At 47.7% G+C, this 23,624-nt stretch overlaps 1 protein-coding gene across 1 annotated transcript in view; it reads left to right on the top strand.

Annotated features, from left to right (window-relative positions):
- LOC139255807 (hepatic lectin-like) overlaps nt 1–23,624 on the top strand; it is a 109,912-nt gene that overhangs the window by 48,538 nt on the left and 37,750 nt on the right. The window contains exons 7-9 of the mRNA XM_070874001.1: nt 6,023–6,097; nt 6,798–6,869; nt 20,712–20,863. Of these exons, the coding sequence (XP_070730102.1) occupies nt 6,023–6,097; nt 6,798–6,869; nt 20,712–20,863 (299 nt within the window). The remainder of the gene's footprint in view (nt 1–6,022; nt 6,098–6,797; nt 6,870–20,711; nt 20,864–23,624) is intronic.

Below are 23,624 nucleotides of genomic sequence, written 5' to 3'. Positions count from 1 at the left end.
CAATACGAAGCAAATCTCTCAGCACACAAGTGCTGCTACAAGTACTGTGAACAAAGTGATGTTGTTTTCGAATCGTAACGTACAGGGCAGGTCACACATACCTGCAGCTGCACATCCGCAGATGTCTCAGAGTCCACCATCAATGAGGATGAATGCAAGGCCATTAACACCTTGTTGACACTGCGGGGGAGATCATCGTTTCCATTCATGCCGATTCAAAGAGTATGTTTGCAAGGGCTGTGGAACAATGGGACACCTCCAACGAGTGTACAGGCGAGCTGCAAAGCCTGTTAAACCTGAAAACCACCATGTTGCAGAGGAGGACAGAGCCACGGAGGATCACAACGAACCAGAGCCTCAGATCGAGGAGGCAGAGGTACATGGAGTGCACACATTCACCATGAATTGTCCCCCGATAATGCTGAACTTTGAAGTAAATGGACTTCCGGTGTCAATGGAGCTGGACACGGCGTAAACCAGTCCATCATGGGAAAAAAAGATTTGTGAAAGGTTGTGGTGCAACAAGGCCTCAAGGCCAGTCTTAACTCCAGTTCGCACGAAACTAAGAACTTACACAAAAAAACTGATTCCTGTAATCGGCAGTGCTACCGTAAAGGTCCCCTACGATGGAGCGGTGCACAAGCTACCACTCTGGATTGTACCGGGCGATGGTCCCACGCTACTCGGCAGGAGCTGGCTGGGAAAGATACAATGGAACTGAGAAGGCATCAGAGCGCTATCGCCCGCTGACGAAACTTCATGTGCCCAGGTCTTGAATAAATTTCCTTCGCTGTTTGAACCAGGCATCGGGAAATTCAAAAGAGAAAAAGTGCTGATCCACCTAATTCCGGGGGCGCGACCCATCCATCAAAAGGCGAGAGCAGTACCGTTCATGATGAGAGAAACGGTTGAGATCGAGCTAGACCGGCTGCAAAGAGAGGGCATCATTTCTCCGATCGAGTTCAACGAGTGGGCCAATCCTATCTTCACAGTCCTCAAGGGAGACGGCACCATCAGAATCTGTGGCGATTGCAAAGTAACTATCAATCGTTTCTCCTTGCATGACCAATACCCACTACCAAAGGCCAACGACCTCGTTGCAACGCTGGCGGGAGGAAAGACGTTCATGAAGCTGGATCTGACTTCAGCCTACATGACGCAGGAACTGGAGGAATCAGCGAAGGCCCTCACCTGCATCAACACGCACAAAGGTCTTTTTGTTTATAACAGATGCTCGTTTGGAATCTGATCGGCAGCGGAGATATTCCAGAGAAACATGGAGAGTTTACTGAAGTCGGTCCCTTACTCCGTGGTCTTCCAGGACGACATCTTGGTCACAGGTCGGAACACAGTCGAGCATCTGCAGAACCTGGAGGAGATTCTTAGTTGACTCAACCACGTGGGGCTCAGGTTAAAACACTCGAAGTGCGTTTCCTGGCACCTGAAGTGGAGTTCCTGGGAAGGAGGATTGCGGCGGACAGCATCACGACCACCAACGCGAAGATGGAGGCAATCGAGAATGCACCGAGACCACAGAACGTGATGGAGCTGCGGTCGTTTCTGGGACTCCTGAACTACTTTAGTACCTTCTTACCGGGTCTCAGCACACTGTTTGAGCCACTGCATGTCTTACTATGAAAAGGGGATGAATGGGTTTGGGGAAAAAGCCAAGAAAATGCCTTTGTAAAAGCGAGAAAATTGTTATGCTCAAACAAATTGCTTGTGTTGTATGATCCATGTAAGCGTTTGATACGAGCATGTGATGCGTCGTCATATGGCGTCGGGTGTGTATTGCAACAAGCTAATGATTTCGGGAAACTGCAACAGTTGCTTATGCATCCAGGAGTCGGTCCAAGGCTGAGAGAGCCTATAGCCTGATTGAGAAAGAAGCGTTAGCTTGTGTTTATGGTGTAAAGAAAATGCATCAATGCTTGTTTGGCCGAAAATTCGAATTGGAAACGGACCATAAGCCACTTGTATCCCTGTTTTCCGAGAGTAAAGGGATAAATACCAACGCATTGGCCCGCATCCAGAGATGGGCGCTCACGATGTCTGCATACAACTACACCATCCGCCACAGGTCAGGCACAGAAAACTGCACCGATGCTCTCAGTAGGCTGCCATTGGTGGAAATGGCGCAGCCCGCAGATCTAGCCATGGTTATAGAAACATTTGAGAGTGAGCAATCACCCATCACTACCCAACAGATCAAAACCTGGACAAGCTAGGACCCCTTATTATCTCTAGTCAAAAGCTGTGTGCTTCACGGGAGCTGGTCCAGTGTCCCAGTGGAAATGCAGGAAGAGATAAAGCTGTTTCAGCGGTGCAAAGATGAAATGTCAAGACAGGCAGACTGCCTTCTGTAGGGCAATCGAGTAGTGGTCCCCAAGAAGGGCAGAGGTACCTTCATCAATGACCTCCACAGTACCCACCCAGGCATCGTAATGATGAAAGCGATAGCCAGATACCATGTGTGGTGGCCAGGTATCGATGCGGACTTAGAGTCCTGCATTCACAGATGTAATACATGCTCGCAGTTAAGCAATGTACCCAGGGAAGCGTCGCTAAGTTTATGGTCATGGCCCTCCAAACCATGTTCTGGGGTACACGTCGACTATACAGGCCCGTTCTTGGGTAAAATGTTCCTTGTGGTTGTAGATGCATACTCCAAGTGGATTGAATGTGAGATAATGTTAGCTAGCACATCCGCTGCCACTACGGAAAGCCTGCGGGCCATGTTTGCCACAAACGGCCTACCCGATGTCCTGGTGAGCGACAATGGGCCATGTTCTACCAGTGCTGAGTTCAAAGAATTCATGACCCGTAATGGGATTAAACATGTCACATCTGCCCCGTTTAACCAGCGTCCAATGGTCAGGCAGAGAGAGCAGTGCAAACCATCAAGCAAGACTTGAAGAAGGTAACTGAAGGCTCACTGCAGACTCGCCTTTCCCGAGTCCTGCTTAGCTACCGCATGAGACCCCACTCGCTCACTGGGATCCCACCTGCTGGACTGCTCATGAAAAGAGCACTTAAGACAAGGCTCTCATTAGTTCACCCTGATCGACATGAACAGGTAGAGAGCAGGTGGCTTCAACAAATTGCATACCATGATAGCGCAAATGTGTCATGCGAGATTGAAGTCAATGATCCGGTATTTGTATTAAATTACGGACAAGGTCCCAAGTGGCTTCCCAGCACTGTCGTGGCCAAAGAGGGGAGCAGGGTGTTTCGGGTCAAACTTTCAAATGGACTCATTCACCGGAAACACTTGGACCAAACCAAACTCAGATTCACGGACTATCCTGAGCAACCCACCTTGTACCCTACCTTTTTTGATCCCCCAACATACACATCAGTGGCAACCAGCACCACGGTTGACCACGAAGCAGAACCCATCATCCACAGCAGCCCAGTAGGGCCCAACACACCAGGCAGCCCAGCAAGGCCAGCTGCACAGCAGCCCAGCGAGGGCCCAAAAAATGATTTAACAACACCAGCTTTCACACCGAGATGATCAACCAGGACAAGAAGGGCCCCAGATCGACTCACATTGTAAATAGTTACACTATTGACTTTGGTGGGGGGGGGCGGCGGGGAGTGGTGTTATTGTGTGTGTACTTGTATTTGCTCTGTACAGCCACCAGAGGGCTCATCCCCTGGAGTCCCAAGGGATCCCATAATCCCGTGGGAGCACAGGTATTTAAGAAGGCTTCACAGGTTGGACAGGCTCTCTGGAGACCTGCAATAAAGGACTACGGTCACACTTTACTTTGAGCTCACAGTGTTCAATCTGACTCTTTCTCCATGCACAACACCTTGGATGCAAGCCATCTCCGGAACCTACTGAACCTTCTCTGAACTCTCCCCAAAGCAAGCATGTCCTTTCGTAAATATGGAAACCAAAACTGCATGCAGTATTCCAAGTGTGGCCTCACCAATACCCTGTAAAACTGTAGCAAGACTTCACTGCTTTTATACTCCATCACCTTTGCAATAAAGGCCAAGATACCACTGACCTTCCTGATCACTTGCTGCACCTGCATACTAACCTTTTGTGTTTCATGCACAAGTACCCCCAGGTCCCACTGTATTGCAGCACTTTGCAATCTTTCTCCATTTAAATAATAACTTGCTCTTTGATTTTTTTCTGCCCAAGTGCATGACCTCACACTTTCCAACATTATACTCCATCTGCCAAAATTTTGCTCACACACTGAGCCTGTCAATGTCCTTTTGCAGATTTTGTGTGTCCTCCTCACACATTGCTTTTCCTCCCATCATTGTATCGTCAGCAAACTTGACTACGTCACACTCAGTCCCTTCCTCCAAGTCATTAACATAGATTGTAATTAGTTGGGGTCCCAGCACTGATCCCTGCGGCACCCCACTGGTTACTGATTGCCAACCCGAGAATGAACCATTTGTCCCTACTCTCTGTTTTCTGTTCGTTAGCCAATCCTCTATCCATGCTGATATATTACCCCGAACCCCGTAATCTTTTATCTTGTGCAGTAACCTTTTATGTGGCATCTTATCAAATGCCTTCTGGAAATCCAAATACACCACATCCACTGGTTCCCCTTTATCCACCCTGTTCGTTACATCCTCAAAGAATTCCAGCAAATTTGTCAAACATGATTTCCACTTCATAAATCCACACTAACTCTGCCTGACCGAATTTTGCTTTTCCAAATGTCCTGCTACTGCTTCTTTAATGGGTGTCCTCGCAAGGTAGGTCGGAGTGAGGAGTATAGTAATGGAGTAGGCTTGACAAGGTAGAGTGGGGTGGGGAGGGGGGGGGTTGGTGGGAGATAATGTGCACAACAGGATATCGGTGAATGTGGAACTTACTCACCTTTCCTGACCTGGTTAGGTTATTATAGCACTTTCTGCACTGAATCCAGGAGCATGGCACAATGCTGCTGCTGCTGACCTCCTGGGCCACCTCCAGCCATGCCTCCTTTCTGCCAGCAGATGGTTTCTTCTGTCTGTTGCTGGCAAATAGGATCTCTCTCTGGCTCCTGACAGCATTCTCCGTACATCGAGCGATGCATCATTAAAGTGAGGCACAGCCTTTGTGGGTCCTGAACCCATCTTGTACGATGGCTGTCTCTATGCAAAATCTCCCAACTCCTCCAAATTCCATCTTTGGATTGGATCTTTAAATACTGGAGTTGGGATAATGTCAGGTGGGCCCACACCACTCCCGGTACCGCACATTCAACGCCAAACCCGGAAGTAAAATGATAAAGAGGTGGCTATGTTAAAATGCCACGGACAGACGGACTGAAATTCCTTCTCGGTTTCCCACCCAATATCGCAGCCCCCGCTCCAAACACAAGTTATTATCAGGATCATTGTTTCAGGCTGACCCAAAATGTTCACAACCTCAGCATTCTATTGGACCCCGAGTTGAGCTTCCAACCCCATATCCTTTGCATCACGGAGATTGCCTACTTCCACTTCTGTAACATCACCCACCACCTGCTGCAGAGACCCTCATCCATGTCTCTGCCCCTCCAGACTCAGCTGTTCCCCTGCCCAGCCTCCAATGTTGCACTCTCGGTAACCTTCAACTCATCCAAAACTCTTCTGCCCATATCATGTCCCACATCCCAAGTCTCACTTACTTATCACCCCTGTCCTTGCTGAACTACATTGGCTCCAGGTCCCCCAATGCCTCCAATTTAAAATTCTCATATTCGTATTTTAATCCATTCATGACCGAGCCTTTCCTTATCTCTGTATCCGATTTCAGCCCGAAAACCTGTGCATTTACCATGTCCTCCTCACAATTGTGTTGTGCGTTCAGAACTCTCAAAGGAATACACATCCTGACTTTGTGTAAGAGGCAACATCAAAGTCAACTTCCAGCAAGAATAATTAGCCTATTAACGATATCATTAAACTCCAATCTAGCACCAGAACAGCCTCTTAGCTGCCATTTGTGTACAAGCTATTCTCGCCTGTGCTGCAGTGTTTTTCTGGGTTGAGATCTAAAGCTTTTCTTCCATTTCAGTTCCACAGATGTTTGGTGAAATGAAAGCGTCAGTGGCTGATTTCAAGATGGACCTTTCCCAGATAAAGAGTAACAGTAAGTGTTAAATGACATTCATTTAATCTCTAGTCTCTAGTTTTTCGGACGATCTGCTCATTCTTCAAGGATTGATCTCTAGTGCATTTGACACTGACGTGTGTTTTGATTGGTTCAAATTTTGAACCAATCAAGTACAAGTAGATTTGATTGGTTCACATTTCCCAGGAACCGATTATGAAAGCATTACAGATTTTTATGCTGTGAACACATTGGGGGAATTCCCAGTGAAGAAAATTAAATAGATAATAAAGGAGTGTACATGTACAGTACAATTAAAATCAATAGATTTTTACAGCACAGGAGGAGGCCATTCAGCCCATCACGTGAGCTGGTTCTCAGAGAGAGCTGTCCACGCTGTCTCTTTCACCTGCCCCTTCTCCATACCCTTCGAAATATTATTTTTGAAATATCTAATCAAGTCCCTTTTAATAGCTGGATTCTGATCTGGATTCAGCTTCCATCACTATTTCTGGTCGGGAATTCCATGTCTTAAAAACAGTTTGTATAAAACAGTTCCGAACCTCTCCCTTCACTGTGTCGGTGATCATCTTCAATTGAGGCCCTCTAGTTCCCAACTCAACAACCAGCGGAAATAGTTTTGCCTGTTTTCTCCTGTGAAAAACTCATAATTCAAAAGCAAAATTGATCTTGCTCTACAAGCAGTGCCACATGATCTACAATGTTGTTCCTCTTTTAGTTACAGGATCGTCTGAGGAGACAAGAAGCTCACTCGCTCAACTTAGGACTGACATTTCACAGCTGAAGGAGAGTAAGTTTAATAACCATCAGAGAGACATTTGATCTCCAATTATTCATACCGGAAACTATCTGAATGCTGACATTGGGATCAGGTGGATTGATAATGTCATGTATGTCGACCATGTATACTAACTGTATAGTCACATAAGGTGTGCCACCAGAGAGCACTGCATGGGAGACCTGAGGGTCACCTGCATAGGTGTGCAGGGCCCAGTATAAAAGGCTGCCCACCATGCTTGTACCTCACTCTGGAGTTACAATAAATGGGACTAAGGTCACAACAGCACAAGTACAATACTAGACCTCTTGGAGTCATTCATAAGGGTATTAAAAGACATAACAACTGGTGACGAGATTACAAACTTGCATGCAAAAATGACTAACGTTGGTGCATTAGAAAAGTTCTCAGAGGGTGAAGAGTGGGAAGCCTTTACGGAGCTCGACCAATATTTCGTAGCAAACGACGTGGTAGGCGATGATCCAGCCACACTGGCAGATAAGCGCAGAGCTATCCTGTTGACCAGTTGTGGGCCCGCGGTCTCTGGCTTCGTCAGGGACTTGTGAGCACCAGAGAAAACAACGATCAAGTCATACGAGGAACTGAAAGTGCTAATTCGGGACCAACCCAAACCAAAGGAGAACATCCTCACGGCCAGGCATCGATTTTATACACACTGCCGCCCCGAGGGCCAGGGAATCGCAAAGTAAGCTGCCGACCTCAGGAGGCTAGCAGGACCGTGTGAATTCGGCGCATCCCTCACCAATGCATTGCGGGACGTCTTCGTAATTGGCATCGGTCATGAGGCCCTTCTTCACAGGCTACTGTCTGCTGAAACCACCGTCACTCTGCAGAAGGCCATCAGCATCAGCCTGGCGTTCATGACCTCAAGCTGCAGCTCCAAGCAGATGATGACTCACTCTCAGGACTCAAACCCGGCAAGTACTGTAACTAGAATTGCGCCTTTCACAGGCAGAACTCTTGAACGTGAATCTGCCCAAGGCAGAGCGTACAGGTCCCCGAGTCCTTTAACTCAGAGTCCGCCGAGGGGTGCAAACGTAAGTCGAGTAGCATATGCTGGTGTTGCAGATGTAATCACAGGGCTCATCAGTGTCGGTTCAGAGACTATGGGCCCAAGTTTCCACATGATTTGCGCCTGATTTTGAGGAGCAACTGGTGGAGAACGGGTTATCTTAGAAATCGCAATTCTCCACATTTTTTTTTCTGCAGTTCTAGTCAGGTAAAACAGTTCTACTTTGGAACAGAATTATTTCTTCAAAAGGGGGCGTGTCCGGCCACTGACGCCTGATTTGAAAGTTTCCACAGTGAAAACATACTCCAAACTAAAGTAGAATGGAGCAAGTGAAGATTTTTGTCGAACTGAAAAAACCTGTTCTACACATTAAAAAATCAGGCACAGGTTACAAATTAGGCGTCCAGAACGAGGTGGGGGGGGGGAGGGGGGGAAGGGAACTCATTAAATTCTACAATAAATCCTTATTTATACTTCTACAAATATTATACAAATAAATCCAACCTGAATAAACATTTATAAGCAAAGAAAAGATTAAATAAACCATCTTCCTACCTGTGTGAAAGTGCTTCAGGCAGGGAGAATTCTGCAGCCGTTCGTTCCCGCGGGGGAGGGGGGAAGGAGACAGTGAGAAGGCTGCAAGTGCTAATGTGCTTTTATTAAAAAAATGTTCAAAAATTAAACAGCTACAAAGAACTACAAAAATGGCCGAGTGCCAATGTTTTTTTCACACTGAGCATGTGCGAACGCTCCAACGCGCATGCGCAGCGTTGCTGGCAGGAAAGAAAACTAATTTAAATAGTACCTGCCCCCTCCCACTTACAAAATCGGCGCGAGTGTAGGCTCCGCCCCCCTGGGCACCGCGCCAGGCAGACAAGGAGCTGCAGAACGCGCCAGAATTGCAAGTTTTTTTTTAGGCGCCATTTTAGGCGCGAAAAACAACGGGCGCCCAGCTCGGAGGGGCGCCCGTTTTTTATCGTGTGGAAACTTGGGCCCTATGTGTGCAAAGGCTGCAGCACAAAGGGCCACCTCCAGCGAATGTGCAAAAGAGCTGTGACTCACCACGTGGGAGAGGAGTCAGCAGGTGGCTGTGAATCCAGCACGGATTACGAGGAGATGGCTAAAGAGGCAGTTCAGTCCCAGGACGAAGTGTATGGAGTATATACCTGCACCAGAGATTGTCCTCCAGTGATAATGGAAGTTCAGATAAATGGCGTTCCAGTCTTCATGGAAGTGGACACAGGGGGCGAGTCAATTAGTAATGAGCCAGAAAGCCTTTGAGAGGCTATGGAAAGATCAAGCAGAACGACCCAAGCTGGTCCCAGTTCAGGCAAAGCTGCATGACTACACCAAGGAACTGATATCAGTTGTTGGTAGTGCGGATGTAAGTGTATCCCATGATGGCGTGGTGTGCAATTTACCATTGTGGATTGTTTCAGGTGATGGACCAACGCTACTTGGAAGAAGATAGATGAGGAAGATTCATTGGAACTGGGAAGACTTCATCTCTCTAGCGATCGACGTCCCCCGTGCTCAGAGGCAGAGTAAGCCCCCCACCTTCGGTTGGACCAGGCACCGTAGAGCAGATCCGCGCAGCCCCCGAGGCACAGACCGCTCATCACGACTGAGTGGTGATGATCTGGCCGAGACGACCTGAACACACCTTCCCGGTTTCAGTGGCAGGACTCCTGGGGAGGAAGATTGGATCCGAGGGCGCCTTCCCAGCTTCAGTGACAGAATCCCTGGGAAAGAAGATCGCAGCAGTCGAAATCATGGACAGGGAAAAGATGGCGTCCAAACCAAGAGGTGCAGCGCTAATGGAGCAACGACATGTGGTTCTATGCAAGGAAGACGATTGGGATAAAAGTAGTAAGGCCATTTTAAAGGAGACCAGCAACCCGCCATTTTTGAATGAACTGCTTGAAATTGGTAACCCAGTGTAAAAGTCCAGCTGTAACGAGCAAAATGTTGTTAAGCGATGTCGGGTGCAAATTGCAATCAGCCAATGTAGCTGGCGAACACTTCACGGTCGTATACAGGTCCAGCGGGCTACCCAATGCTTTAGCCTGCATCCCCGGGACCAGAACGATGTATCATAAAGTGTCCCCACAGCTGACAGAAGTAGACAAGCCGCAAAGTAAACGATCCCTGGAGAGCAGAGGCACCGTTAGAGATACCCTGCCTCAGATCGGTTTAACATTGCAGGCACCCGATGGCATGAACCGCCACAGGCCAGAAACAGTAAACTGCGCCTATGCTCACAGTCGGCTACCGTCGCCTACCATCCAGGTGGAAAAGGCGCAGCCCACAACCCCACTCGCCACCACGACAATGCCCAAGAGCGAAGGGTCACCCGCAACGGCTCCTCCGAACGGGACCTGGACCAGCCAGGATCCCAAACTAAAGAGTGCTCACAACGGTGCCCTTAGGAAAGTGAGTCAGCAGTCCCCTGTGAACTGCTAGACAAGACGAGGCAGCCTCACCGTCGCTTAGACAAAATGCTCACTCGCTCAGACCGTTTCCCAGGGAGCAGCAGAGACACTGTTCAAACGAAAAGGACAGGGAGGTCACAGACACATCAGCTGTCTTTGGGCCTGCCCGACACTAGGAGTAACGGCAAGAGCTCCGAGCTCTGGCAACTCGAGCAAAATGAGCTCACCTCACCCACAGACTCACTAGCATGGGACACTGCGTCACCACCAGACGACCCGATCTCATCCGGCCATGCTGGAACTAGACTGTCCTTGTGTACCTATACTGAGATACCTGTACTGATCATGTAAATGCACCACACAAAAAGAAACGCAACTGTAATCCACCCAACAAATATACCAAGATGTAAATATAAAACCTATGTGATGAACTTGAATGCAACTTGCATGTAACGGGCCAGTAGCATGATCTCTGTGATGGGAGAGAGAATGGAGTTCCAGAACCAGAAACCACTGGGACCTCCACTGGCAACAAATCTCACTACCAACCCACCCAAGCTAGAAGCGACCCTCCAATGGCCAACCAGGAAGAGCAAAGCCCAGGTCACCGTCAATGTACGAGTCAATTTGCATTGAAGACTTGGGGGGGTGGGGGGGGTGGAAGTGATGTTGTGTATGTCGACCATGTATACTAACTGTATAGTTACATAAGGTATGCCACCAGAGGGCACTGCGGTGGGAGACCTGAGGGTCACCTGCATAGGTGTGCAGGGCCCAGTGTAAAAGGCTGCCCACCATACTTGTGCCTCACTCTGGAGTTACAATAACTGGGATTAAGGTCACAACAGCTCAAGTACAATACTAGACCTCGTAGAGTCATTCATAAGAGTATTAAAGACATAACAGATAATACTGTGCAGCTTCTTATCACTGGCTCTGGTTACTAAATACATTTGTATCTAGTGTGATACAACAAACGTTTCTGAACAGTGATAAGGAGATGTGGGTTCTAATCTCTCAAAGTCACCAGACTTTTACAGATTTGCATAGCGGTACAGTTGCTGTACTTTTTATTTAGAAGGTACCAGGGGGACTGACACTGGTGCAGGGAGTGTGTCGATATGACTGCACATTCTGGTATTGTAGTGCTACTGCTACACATTTCAGCACAGTGGGTTTGGGTGACAGAGGGCGCAGAGGGTCCAGCTATGTAGGAGGCCCGAGGGGCTACACAACCCTCTTGTTCCTCTGACACTTGTGGCTTATCTGACTGTGGGCCTTTGCATTGCTGTTAAGGAGGCCCTGGCTCCATTGGAACCAGACCTACATGGAGGAGAGCATCACGATAACCTGCACTCAGAGGACTCCTCAGTGATTGCTGCAAAAAGCATCAGGGCACAACTCATCACTGAAGCCCTCTCTTCTGTACAACACTGTCTACCTTTGAGACCAGGGCCTGACCTCCTTCTCACACACTTTCAGATTCAGGACCATTCCCTCAATCCACTACCCATCTACAGCATGACAACATGTTAGTCCTCTTGGCCCCTATAGCAGCATGCCAATACTCACCAGGAGTGAATGTCAGCACCAAATGAGTGTAAACTGAGGGCCAGTGTTGGAAGAGGTGATTGGTTGCTCCTACTCCTTTAAAAAAGGAGACCGACGAAAAGCAGGAAACTATCGACCGGTTAGCCTAACATCATCATTGGAAAAATGGTGGAGTCCAATATTAAGGAAGCAGTAGCGGGAAATTTGGAAAAGCATAATTCAATCAAGCAGAGTCAGCATGGTTTTATGAAAGAGAAATCATGTTGACAAATTTGCTGGAGTTCTTTGAGAATGTAATGAGCAGGGTGGATAAAGGAGAACCAGTGGATGTGTGTATTTGGATTTCCAGAAGGCATTCGATAAGGAGCCACACAAGATAAAAGTTCACAGGGTTGGGGCTAACAGAAAACAGAGAGTCGGGATAAATGGGTCATTTTCCATTTGGCAATCAGTAACTAGTGGGGTGCCGCAAGGATTGGTGCTGGGTCCTAAACTATTTACAATCTATATTAATGACTTGGATGAAGTGCAATGTAGCCAAGTTTACTGATGATAAAAGATGGGTGGGAAAGCAAATTGTGAGGAGGACACAAACAATTTACAAAGGGATATAGACAGGCTATGTGAGTGGGCAAAAATTTGGCAGATGGGGTATAATGTAGGAAAATGTGAGGTTATCCACTTGGGCAGAAAAAAAAGAAAAGCAAAGTATAATTTAAATGGAGAAAAATTCCAAAGTGCTACAGTACAGATGGACCTGGGCGGTCCTTGTGCAGGAAACACAAAATGTTTGTGTGCAGGGACAGCAAGTAATCAGGAAGGCAAATGGAATGTTGGTCTTTATTGCAAAGGGGATAGAGTATAAAAGCAGAGAAGTCCTGCTACAACTGTACAGGGTATTGGTGAGGCCATAGCTAGAGTACTGCGTACTGTTTTGGTCTCCGTATTTAAGGAAGGATATACTTGCACTGGAGGCAGTTCAGTGAAGGTTCACTCGGTTGATTCCGGAGATGAGGGGGTTGACTTATGAGGATAGGTTGAGTTGGTTGGGCCTAGACACAGTGGAGTTCAGAAGAATGAAAGGTGATCTTATCAAAACGTGTAAGATTTTGAGGAGGCTTAACAAGGTGATGCAGAGAGGATGTTTCCACTGATGGGGGAGACTAGAACTAGAGGGCATGATTTCAGAATAAGGGGCCATCCATTTAAAACAGATGGGGAGAAATTTCTTCTCTCAGAGAGTTGTAAATCTGTGGAATTCGCTGCCTCAGAGAGCTGTGGAAGTTGGGACATTGAGTAAATTTAAGATAGAAATAGAGTTTGTTAAACGATTAGGAGATAAGGGGTTATGGGGAGTGGAGCTGAGTCCATGATCAAATCAGCCATGATCTTATTGAATGGCGGAGCAGGCTCGAGGGGCCGTATGGCCTACTCTTGCTCCTATTTCTTATGTTCTTATGCTCACTCCACTTTCCTGCACTGTCCCCATAACCCCTCATTCTCTTAATATCCAAAAATCTATCGCTCTCTGTCTTGAATATACTCAAACACTGAGCATACACAGCTCTCTGAGGTAGAGAGTTCCAAAGATTCACCACCCTCTGAGTGATGAAATTTCTCCTCAGCTTAGTCCTTAATGACTGACCCCTTATTCTGAGACTGTGACCCCTAGTTCTGGACTCCCCAGCCAGTGGAAACATCCTCCCTGCATCTACCCTGTCAAGTCCCTTAAGAATATTGTATGTTTCAATGAGATCACCTCTCATTCTTCTATACTCGAGAGAATATAGGCCAGTCTACTCAATCTCTCCTCATAGTACAACTCCCTCATCGCAGGAATCAGTCTGATGAACCTTTGTTGCAGTCCCTTAATGGCAAGTACATCCTTTCTTCGGTAAGGAGACCAAAACTGTACACAATACTCCAGCTGTGGGCTTACCAGTGCCCTATATAATTGCAGTAAGATTTACTCTTATACTCAAATCCTCTTGTAATAAAGGACAACATTTGCTTTCTTAATTGCTTGCTTTACCTACATGTTAACTTTCAGTGATTCGTGTACAAGGACACCCAGGTCCCTCTGAACACCAACATTTCCCAATCTTTCACTATTTAAAAAATACTCTGCTTTTCTATTTTTCCAACTAAAGTGATGGGCCCCGAAATTTAGTACCGCTGGCAAGCTGGTGCTCCCCCCATCTTTTTGTGGCCATTAGCGCCAACATTTTTTCATTGCTGGGCCATGCCATATTCAGCTCCAAAAATAAACAAATGGGTTCCAGCGCTAAATAACCCTTCCAAAGTGGATTTTTCAGCGGCATGGCTGTCATAAGTTGATCGTTCTCACCACTGAGAAATGCAGCATGCAGGAAAGGGTTTCGAATGAGCCAACTGCTCCCTGGTCTTTTTAAAGGACAGGGTTTGCAGCAAGGCTCTGAGGGGGGGAGGAGTTTGGAAGGATGGCTGGTGTAAGAGGTGCAAGGAGAGCGAACAGGTTCACTGATATGGAGCTGGAGACACTGATGGACGGTGTGGAGGACAGAAGAATAATGTTTCCTGACGTGGGGAGACCTGGCAGACCGCCGGTACATAATGCTAAGAGGGAGATTGCAGAGGAGGTGTCAGGCACCTCCAGATATGTGATGACGCCCTCTCCCAGGAGGGTGCTGGCCAGTGTGCACCCGGCCCTTCCAGGATGGCGATGGGTCGTCGCCTCCTAGCTCTGGGGCGATAGGGATCCTCCTCCTGAGATGGTACTGCTGGCTCGACCTCCAGCGGCTGTCCCTTCATGACGGCCAGGTTATGCAGCATGCAGCAGACCACGACAATGATGGAGACGCTTTGAGGAGAGTACTGCAAGGTGCCACAGAGCTGTCCAGGCACCGGAACCTCTGCTTAAGGATGCCTATGCACTGCTCGATGATATACCCAGTGGCACAATGAGTGTCATTGTATGCTCTGGCGCTGTCCTGGGGTTCCACAGTGGAGTGAGCAGCCAAGTGGACAGGGAATATCCCTTGTCCCCAAGCAGCCAACTGCAATCCTAACTCGGGCCTGTCAAGACGTCGGGCACACTGTCTGACACAGAACGAACTAATCATGGCTGCTGCCTCCCTTGCCCACTGCCTCTCTGCACGGCCTTCTCCTGCGTGCCGCCCTGCTTCGGAGCAGGTGTACCAGATGTCACCCACCCAACATTTCTCCCATCCTCAGGGTGAGACCTGCCAAGCAGATCTCTGCAGTCCACAGGCCTCCACTGAAGAGTCAGACTTGAAAGCTGTACAAAAGTACAGGGGTATGTGCAAACCTCCTGAGCAGCACTCAGCAGGTTTAATGGAGCCAAAACAATTAATGAAACTAAACATGAAAAGATAAATACAGTGGTTGATGTAGTTGTTATGTCCCAGGATGCTCTGATAATGAATCCACGAGGTAAGGTGTTGTACTTGAACTGTAGTGACCTTAGTCCTTTATTGATAACTCCAGAGTGAGGCTCATACCTGGAGGCCTGCCTTTTATACTAGGCCAGGCACACCTGTACAGGTAACCTACAAGTCTCACACTGCTGTGCCCTCTGGTGGCACACCTTGTGATAGTAGCCATGTAAGATACATGATATTACTCTCCCCTAAGCCTTCAGTGCAAATCGCCTCTGCATTGACTGTGCTCTGAGCTTAGCTCTATCTGGTTTACCCTTGGTGGGTCATTTCAATCTTGGGTGAGTGGTTGGTGTTTCGTTGGCAGTAGAGTGCTGGTGGTTGCTGTTTGTGTGTGTTTGCTGACCACTACATTCTCTCCCCACCCCACATATAAGTTATGCTAGAGGCTCATTGCACTCATATACATTCAAGTCCAGAAAAACAAGTTTGCATTACATTTGTGGTTCAGTTGTGAGACAAGTACATTAAACTGGTGAGATACATTGTCGATACGTATTGGGGATCGGTAACCGGTGCGCAAGGACAAGCTAGTTCCAGAACTGCTGGATGGTGTCCAGTCAGTCTGGTGACGGCGCGGTGCCCAGTGCTGGCAGTGGGAACCCGGTTGGCTCAAGTTGCTTGCTCTCGGGGCTGTTGCAGTTGCTCCTAGTGTCGGGCAGGTTCACAGAAGCCTGTGACCTCCCTGTCCTTTCTTTGTGCCCTGGGTCGCTGCTGCTCCCTGAGGAGCTGTCGTCCAGCAGTGCACAGGGAACTGCTGACTCACTTGCCTGGGCGCTGTTTGGTTTGGGATCCTGGCTGGTCCTGATCCCCTTTGGGAGAACTGTTGCAGGTGACCCTTTGTTCCCGGGTATGGCCATGGTGGCCATGGGGTCTGGGGGCTGCGCCTTAGCACAGTTTGCTCTTTTAGGCTCGTGGCGGTTGGTGCCATCGGGTGCCTGAGAGGCGGAGCTGATCAGGGGCAGGGTATCGATACTGGTGCCGTTGCCCTCCACTTGCTCTGCAGCTCGTGTGAATTGGCTGCTGAAGGCCACACTCCATGGTGCATAACTCTGGTCGCAGGGATGCAGGCCACAGCTTTGGGTAGCTCGCTGGACCTGGGTGCTCCCGATGGGTGTTTGCCCGCTGCATTGGCTGTATGCAGTTGAAATCCTACATCGCACAACGTTTCATTCCTTATTGTGAATACCCTGTAGCTCCGATCGTGATTGCGTGACTTTTCCTTGCTTGTTGTATGTACACAACTCTGATCATCAGTTACACATTTTACCTCTAACTCACAGTTTCTATTACATCGCTTGAGTGTGTGGAACTGTCCCTTTAAGTGTGGTGGGTTGCAGGCCTCCTTTAAGAGAGCCTTGCTTTCTTTACCCCAATCGTCTTCTCCGTTTGGTGCCACGTGTTGCTCCATCAGCGCTGCACCTCGTGGTCTGGCCGCCGCCATCTTTTTCTTCAGCGCATCACCTCGTGGTTCAGGCGCCATCTTTCCTCCATCCACGACGTCGACTACGATGATCCTCTTCTCCCCGGGTTCTGCCACCGAAGCTGGGAAGTCGCCTTTGGATCCGATTTTCTTCCTCCGGAGTCCTGCCACTGGAGCTTGGAAGGTGCATTTGGGTCGTCTCAGCTGGATCATCTCCACGCAGTTGTGCTGTGTGGTCTGTGCCTCGGGTGCTGTGCTGGTCTGCTCTCTGGTGCCGATCCAACCTCAGGTGAAGGCTTGTTTTGCCTCTGAGCACAGAGGACGTCGATCGCTGGAGGGGTGAAGTCTTCCCACTTACAATGGATCTTCTCCATCCACCTTCTTCTGAGTAGAGTTGGTCCATCACCTGCAACAATCCACAGAGGTAACTTATGCACCTCGCCATCATGGAGTACCTTTACATCCGCACTACCAATGACTGGGATAAGTTCATCGGTGTAGGTGCGCAGCTTTGCCTGAACCGGGACCAACTTGGGTCGTTTAGCTTGATTGTTCCACAGCCTCTCAAAGGCTTCTTGATTCATTACTGACTGGCTCTCTCCCATGTCCACTTCCATGAAGACTGGAACGGCAGCTGTCTCGACTTCCATCCTCAACAGGGAACATTCGGTGGTGCAGGTAAACACGCTATATACCTCATCGTGGGGCTGAGCTGCCTCTCTGCATATCGTTTCATAATCCGCGCTGGATTCATGGCCATCTGCAGACTTTTCATCGACACAGTGAGTCATATTTTTCTTACACATTCGCTGGAGGTGGTCCATTGTGCTGCAGCCTTTGCATACATCGTCATTAAACAGCACTGGTGAGCCCTGTGATTCCCTCCACAGCGCCAACATAGGGCTACTCGGTTCGCCCCCCTCAGCGGACTCTGAGTTAAGGGACTCGGGGGCCTGTTCTCTCTTCCTTCAGAAGGTTCACGTTCTACAGTCCAGCCTCCAAAAGGCACCACTCTGTGCACAGTACTTGCTGGGTTTGAGTCCTGAGGATGAGTCATCTGCCCAGAGCCGCAGGTCGAGGTCATGAATGCCTGGTTCACAGCGATGGCCTTCTGCAGTGTGTGACTGTGGTATCCGCCGACAGCAGCTTATGAAAAAGGTCCTCATGGCCCGCAGCGCTTCGGTCAGGTGGTCGCCGAACTCGCACGGTGCCACCAGTCTCCTGAGATCTGCAGCATATTTCACGATTTCCTGGCCTTCGGGCCGTTGGTGGGTGTAGAACCGGTGTCTGGCTGTGAGGATGCTCTCCTTGGGCTTGAGTTGCTCGGATCAGTGTTACGAGCTCCTCGTACATCTTGGTCATTGTCTTCGCTGGTGCCAGCAAATCCCTGATGAGGCCATAGACGGTGGGCCCACAACTGGTTAGCGAGATGGCTTTGCGCTTGCCAGTCAGTGTGGCCGGGTTGTCTCCTGCCAGGTCGTTTGCTGTGAAGAAATGATCGAGCCTCTCCACAAAGGCGTCCCAATCATCACCATCGGCGAACTGCTGCAACGTACCCAGGGTAGTCATTTTTGCGTGAAAGTCCGTAATGTCGTCGCCAATTGTTATGTCCTGATAATGACTCCACGAGGTAATGTGTTGTAGTTGAACTGTAGTGACCTTAGTCCTTTATTGATAACTCCAGAGTGAGGATCACACCTGGTGGCCTGCCTTTTATACTAGGCCAGGCACACCTGTACAGGTAACATACAAATCTCCCATTGCTGTGCCCTCTGGTGGCACACCTTGTGATGGTACAAACAGTAGCCATGTAGGATACATGACAGTAATCTCACATAAAAACACATCATTAATAAAACTATTTCCCGACCAAAGGGCCCCGATTGCGGCAACACTCCAGTGGTGTCGTGTTCGAGCACTGCATCGAATATCTTGCGGGGGCACTACCGGGAAAAGTCTTACCTTTTTGCAGCTTCAGCGGCCTGCACGCTGCAGAGCTCACCACTGGAATGTTACCTTTACAGCGGCTTCACCCCGCTGTTTTTGGCGGAAGTGAGCACCGCTCAAATCCCCACCCCTCCCCCCCTGCCCCCCAAGCTGAATAGGCTCGGGGAGGAAAATCATCCGACTGCGGCGGCTGATCGATTTTCGATCGGCCGCCCAAACCCCACGGTAGCCATCACTTTGGGGACGGTGAATTTCGTCCCCGATAACAACATTTCTCGACATTACATTCCATTTGCCATGTTCTTGCCCACTAACTTAACCTGTCTATAGCCCCTGGAAGCCTCTTTGCATCCTCCACACAATATGTTACATTTGGTTCCCTCATCAAAATCATTGATCGAGATTGTGAATAGCTGGGGCCCAAGCACTGTTCCTGACGGTACCCCACTAGTTACAGTCTGCCAAACCGAAAATGATTTGTTTATTCCTACTCTCTGTTTTCTGTCCATTAACCAATCTTCAATCCATGCTAGTATATTATCCCCAATCCCATGAGCCCTAATTTTGTTTAATAACCTCTTGTGTGGAACCTTATCGAATGCCTTCTGAAAATCCAAATACACCGCATCCACTGGTTCCTCGTTATCTATTCTGTTAGTTGCAACCTCAAAAAACTAATAGACTTGTCAAACATGATTTCCTGTTCTTAAATCCATGTTGCCTCTGCCCAATCTGATTGGTATTTTATTAAGTATCTTACATAAGCTTCCCTTTTTCACTTTATCCTACCCTGTATGCCCCTTGACATCCAGAGGGCTCTAGATTTGGGAGTCCCACCCTTTTTCTTTGTAGGAACATATTTGCTCTGAACCCTCACAACCTCTTCCTTGAATGCCTCCCACTGCTCTGATACCAATTTACCTTCAAGTAGCTGTTTCCAGTCCACTTTGGCTAAATCACATCTCAGCTTAATAAGATTGGCCTTTCCCTAATTAAAAACGTTTACTCCTGGTCTACCTCTGTCCTTTTCCATAACTACGCTAAATCTAACTGAATTATGATCGCAACCATCAAAATGCTCTCCCACTGATACCCCTTCCAATTCCCCAGCTTCATTCCCTAAAACCAAGTCCAGAACCACCCACTCTCTCGTTGGGATTGTAACATACTGGCTAAAAAAACTTCTCTTGAATGCATGTTAAGAATTCTGTGCCATCTATACCTTTTACACTGATTCTATATCAGTAAATATTCGTTGAAATCCCCTACTATTGTTGCCCTATTAGTTGAAATCCCTTACTAATACTGCCCTATTGTTTTTGCTCTTCTCAGAAATGTGTCTGCATATTTGCTCTTCTATCTCTCTCTGACTATTTGGAGGTCTATAGTACACTCACAGGAGTGTGATTGTCCCTTTTTTATTTTTCCTTTCAATACAAATGGGCTCATTTGATGATCCTTCCAACATATCATACTTCCTCAAAGCTGTAATTGTTTCTTTAACCAATATTGCGACCCCCACCTACTTTTTTACACCCCTCTCTATATCGTCTGAAAACCCTGTAACCAGGAATGTTGAGCTGTCATTCCTACCCTCCTTTCAGCCATGTTTCAGTAATAACTACGATATCATCCACATGTCTATCTGTGCCCTCAGCTCATCTGCCTTATTTACTAGACTCCTTAAAGCACTGCCAAACCTCTTATATATTTTCTAGCCTTTATTTCCTCTGCCTTTCAAACTCACATACTAATTTACTGCCTCCCATTTCCAGCATGCATTCTCTCCCTTCTGAATCTATGCTCAGGTTCCCATCTTCCTGCCAAGCTAGTTTAAACCCTACGCAACAGCAGTAGCAAACCTCCCTGTGAGGATATTGCTTGCAGCACTGTTGAGGTGCAAACCGTCCGGCTTGTAAGGATCCCACCTCCCAAGAAGGTGGGACCTCAGGAATCTAAAGCCCTCCCTCCTGCACCATCTCTCCAGCTAGGTATTAATCTGTTCTATCCTCATATTTCTGTACTTTACAGATCTGCATTGTTTGCTGCATCCCAACCAATGGATCCCGTTCAAGCAAAAACTTTATTACTTTTCAACAAGTAAAAAAACTTGGAATGAAGCCCAGGAATCCTGTAAATCAATGGATGCCAATCTTGTTGTCATTAACAGCGCTGAGGAGCAGGTAGGATCTCTGTTTATTATATTCACTGGCTGTCAAATTTCAATCTCATTTACAGCAGATTGTTTGCTACAGTTTTTACTGCTACATTATAAATAAGGGGCTGAAATTGCTGGGGGCTTGCGCTAGTAATGATGCATTCCTGGTGTGCGCTATTATTTTAACCTAAAGAATCCAGTAAATAATAGCACAACTGAGATTTGCCAACAGGTGCAATCCTACATAATTTGCTGGATCATTTGTGCCACACCATTGACAGATTTGCCTCAGCCGTTAAAGGTTTGTTGACGCCACTCAGGCCACTGTTGAAGGCAATGGCGATCACCAATTTGTTGGATTTATACCTGGATCTCTGTTCTGGTCCAATACTTCAAATACATTCACATTTATCCCGTAATCTACAACAACCAATGCTACTGGGCTAAATCTTACCGTACATTTCCCTGTATTAACTGCATCTGCCATTTCTCCTCCCACTGATCAAGCTTGTCAAGATATTTTTGAATTTGTGCGCATTGATATTCGTCATTTTCCTTCAAGTAATTTGGTATTGTCTGCAAATTTGGACACTTTGAACACAATTCCTTCCTCAAAATCATTTTGAAAAATTACAAACAACCGTGGCCCCAACACTGAACCCGCTGGCACTCCACTGGTAACTGGCTGTTGACCAGATACTTGCCCATCCTCTACTACTCGTTGTTGTCTACCCACCATTTGCCAATCCTTTTCGATACATTCCCATACATCCCATGGACTTGGACCTTATGTAGCAGCCTATTATAGAAACATAGAAATTAGGTGCAGGAGCAGGCAATTCGGCCCTTCGAGCCTGCACCGCCATTCAATAAGATCATGGCTGATCATTCACCTTCGTACCCCTTTCCTGCTTTCTCTCCATAGCCCTTGATCCCTTTAGCCATAAGGGCATATCTTATGTGTCAAAGGCATTTGTCAAATCTTAGTAGATAACATCCCTGGTCTCTCTTAGCTATTAGGTCTGCCATCCGCTAAAAGAATGCCAATAAACTCGTCAAGCATAACATCCCACTCCTAACACCATGCTGACCATCTCGGATTGTATCCTGCCCCTCAAGATGCTCCCTTATATTATCACTCATAAAACTTTCAGACACTTTGCCAACAATGGAAGTAGGTCTTACCCTTAGGGTTCACGCTTCAGTCCATTGTTTGGAGATGGATGCCACTTTTGCTATTTCCCAGTCCTCTCGGATTTAGCTTGAATCCAACGAACTTTGAAAAAGACTCAGAAATGTGTGAGCCAATTTCCGTGTGCTAGACACATTGGCCCTGATATTAGCTCAGAGAAGGGTAGGGAATGGGGAGAAGGGGGTGCTGTTTTGTTCGGGAAACCAGGAAGATTGAGATTCCCCCAGGCTTTGTCAGATTTAATGACAAGGCCTGATTAACAGTTTTTGTCTCTGTTTCTTGGCTGCATCCAGCAAGATTGAGAGGCTGGCTGGCTGTCGGGTGAGAAGGCCTGTTGGGGACTGGAGAGGAGGGAGGGAGAGAGCATGTATCAGTGGCCGTGCATCGATCGGAGAGTCAAAGACATGGAGCGGTGGGGTGGGGGCAGAGACACATTGGCGGTGGGGAGGGGGGGGAAGAGTGGAGATATATCTGTGGGTGGGTGTCAGGCAGGCATTGGGCAGGGTGTCCAGAGACACATTGGGGGCCGGAGTGAGGGATCAGAAAGGCGGGGGGCTGGAGAGCAAAGGCCGGAGGGGAGATTGCAGGCGGGTGGTGAGATTGGAAGGGTCGGTTTGGTGGGAGATCGTGGCTGTGTGGGGGGTGTTCAATCGCGGGGTAAGTGGGGAGAAGTAGGTGAGCTGGATCCAGCAGGTAATTAAAAAGGCACTTGTAAGGCATTTACCTGCTGGATCCAGCAGTCCTCGCCTCCCTTTAGCTACCGCATTAAATTTTAAATGGAGATTAAATCTGAGGCACGCAGCCTCATTAAAATATCTAAATGACCAACATACCTCCCGGGAAGCTCTGTTCAACCCGGAAGTGGGCGGGTTTGAGGCGTGTTTGGTTCAAGTTTGAGATTTGTAACATTTTATCATTCCACCTGACCCAAACCCACCTGTTTTCGGGGGGTTAAAATTCCAAGAGATGCATAAAACACTCGGAGAACTAGCAATAATGATAATAAAGGATGGGATAAAGAAAATAGAGAGAATAGATCTTCGCTTGGAAAATCAAGATGTAGAATCACTTTGACTAGAGCAAAGAAACAATAAAGGGCAGAAAACATTGGTGGGAGTAGTTTATAGGCCCCTAACAGTAGGTGTAATGTCGGGCAGAGTATAAATCAGGACATTAGAGGTTCATGCAACAAGGTTCATACAGGAATCATGGGGGACTTTAATTTTGATATAGGCTGGGCAAATCAAATTTGCAGTAATACTACGGAGGATGAATTCATGGATAGATTAGTATGTTGAGGAACCAACTGGGCAACAGGTTATTTTCGTGTTTATTTTAGTAGATCTGGTATTATGCAATGGGACAGAGTAAATTAATACCCTTGCAGTAATGAGTGATCATACTATGATAGAATTTATAAAACACTGGTTCGGCTTCAGCTCAACTGGAGTATTGTGTCCAATTCTGAGCAACACACTTTACGAAGGTTGTGAAGGCCTTAGAGAGGGCGCAGAAAAGATTTACAAGAATCCAGGGATGACGGTCTTCAGTTACGTGGATAGCCTGGAGAAGCTGGGGTTGTTCTCCTTAGAGC

The sequence above is a fragment of the Pristiophorus japonicus genome, unplaced genomic scaffold, assembly GCF_044704955.1.
Source record: "Pristiophorus japonicus isolate sPriJap1 unplaced genomic scaffold, sPriJap1.hap1 HAP1_SCAFFOLD_636, whole genome shotgun sequence".
Lineage (NCBI taxonomy): Eukaryota > Metazoa > Chordata > Chondrichthyes > Pristiophoridae > Pristiophorus > Pristiophorus japonicus.
The sequence above is the reverse complement of the archived record's forward strand: the minus strand, read 5'-3'. Positions and strand labels throughout refer to the sequence as shown.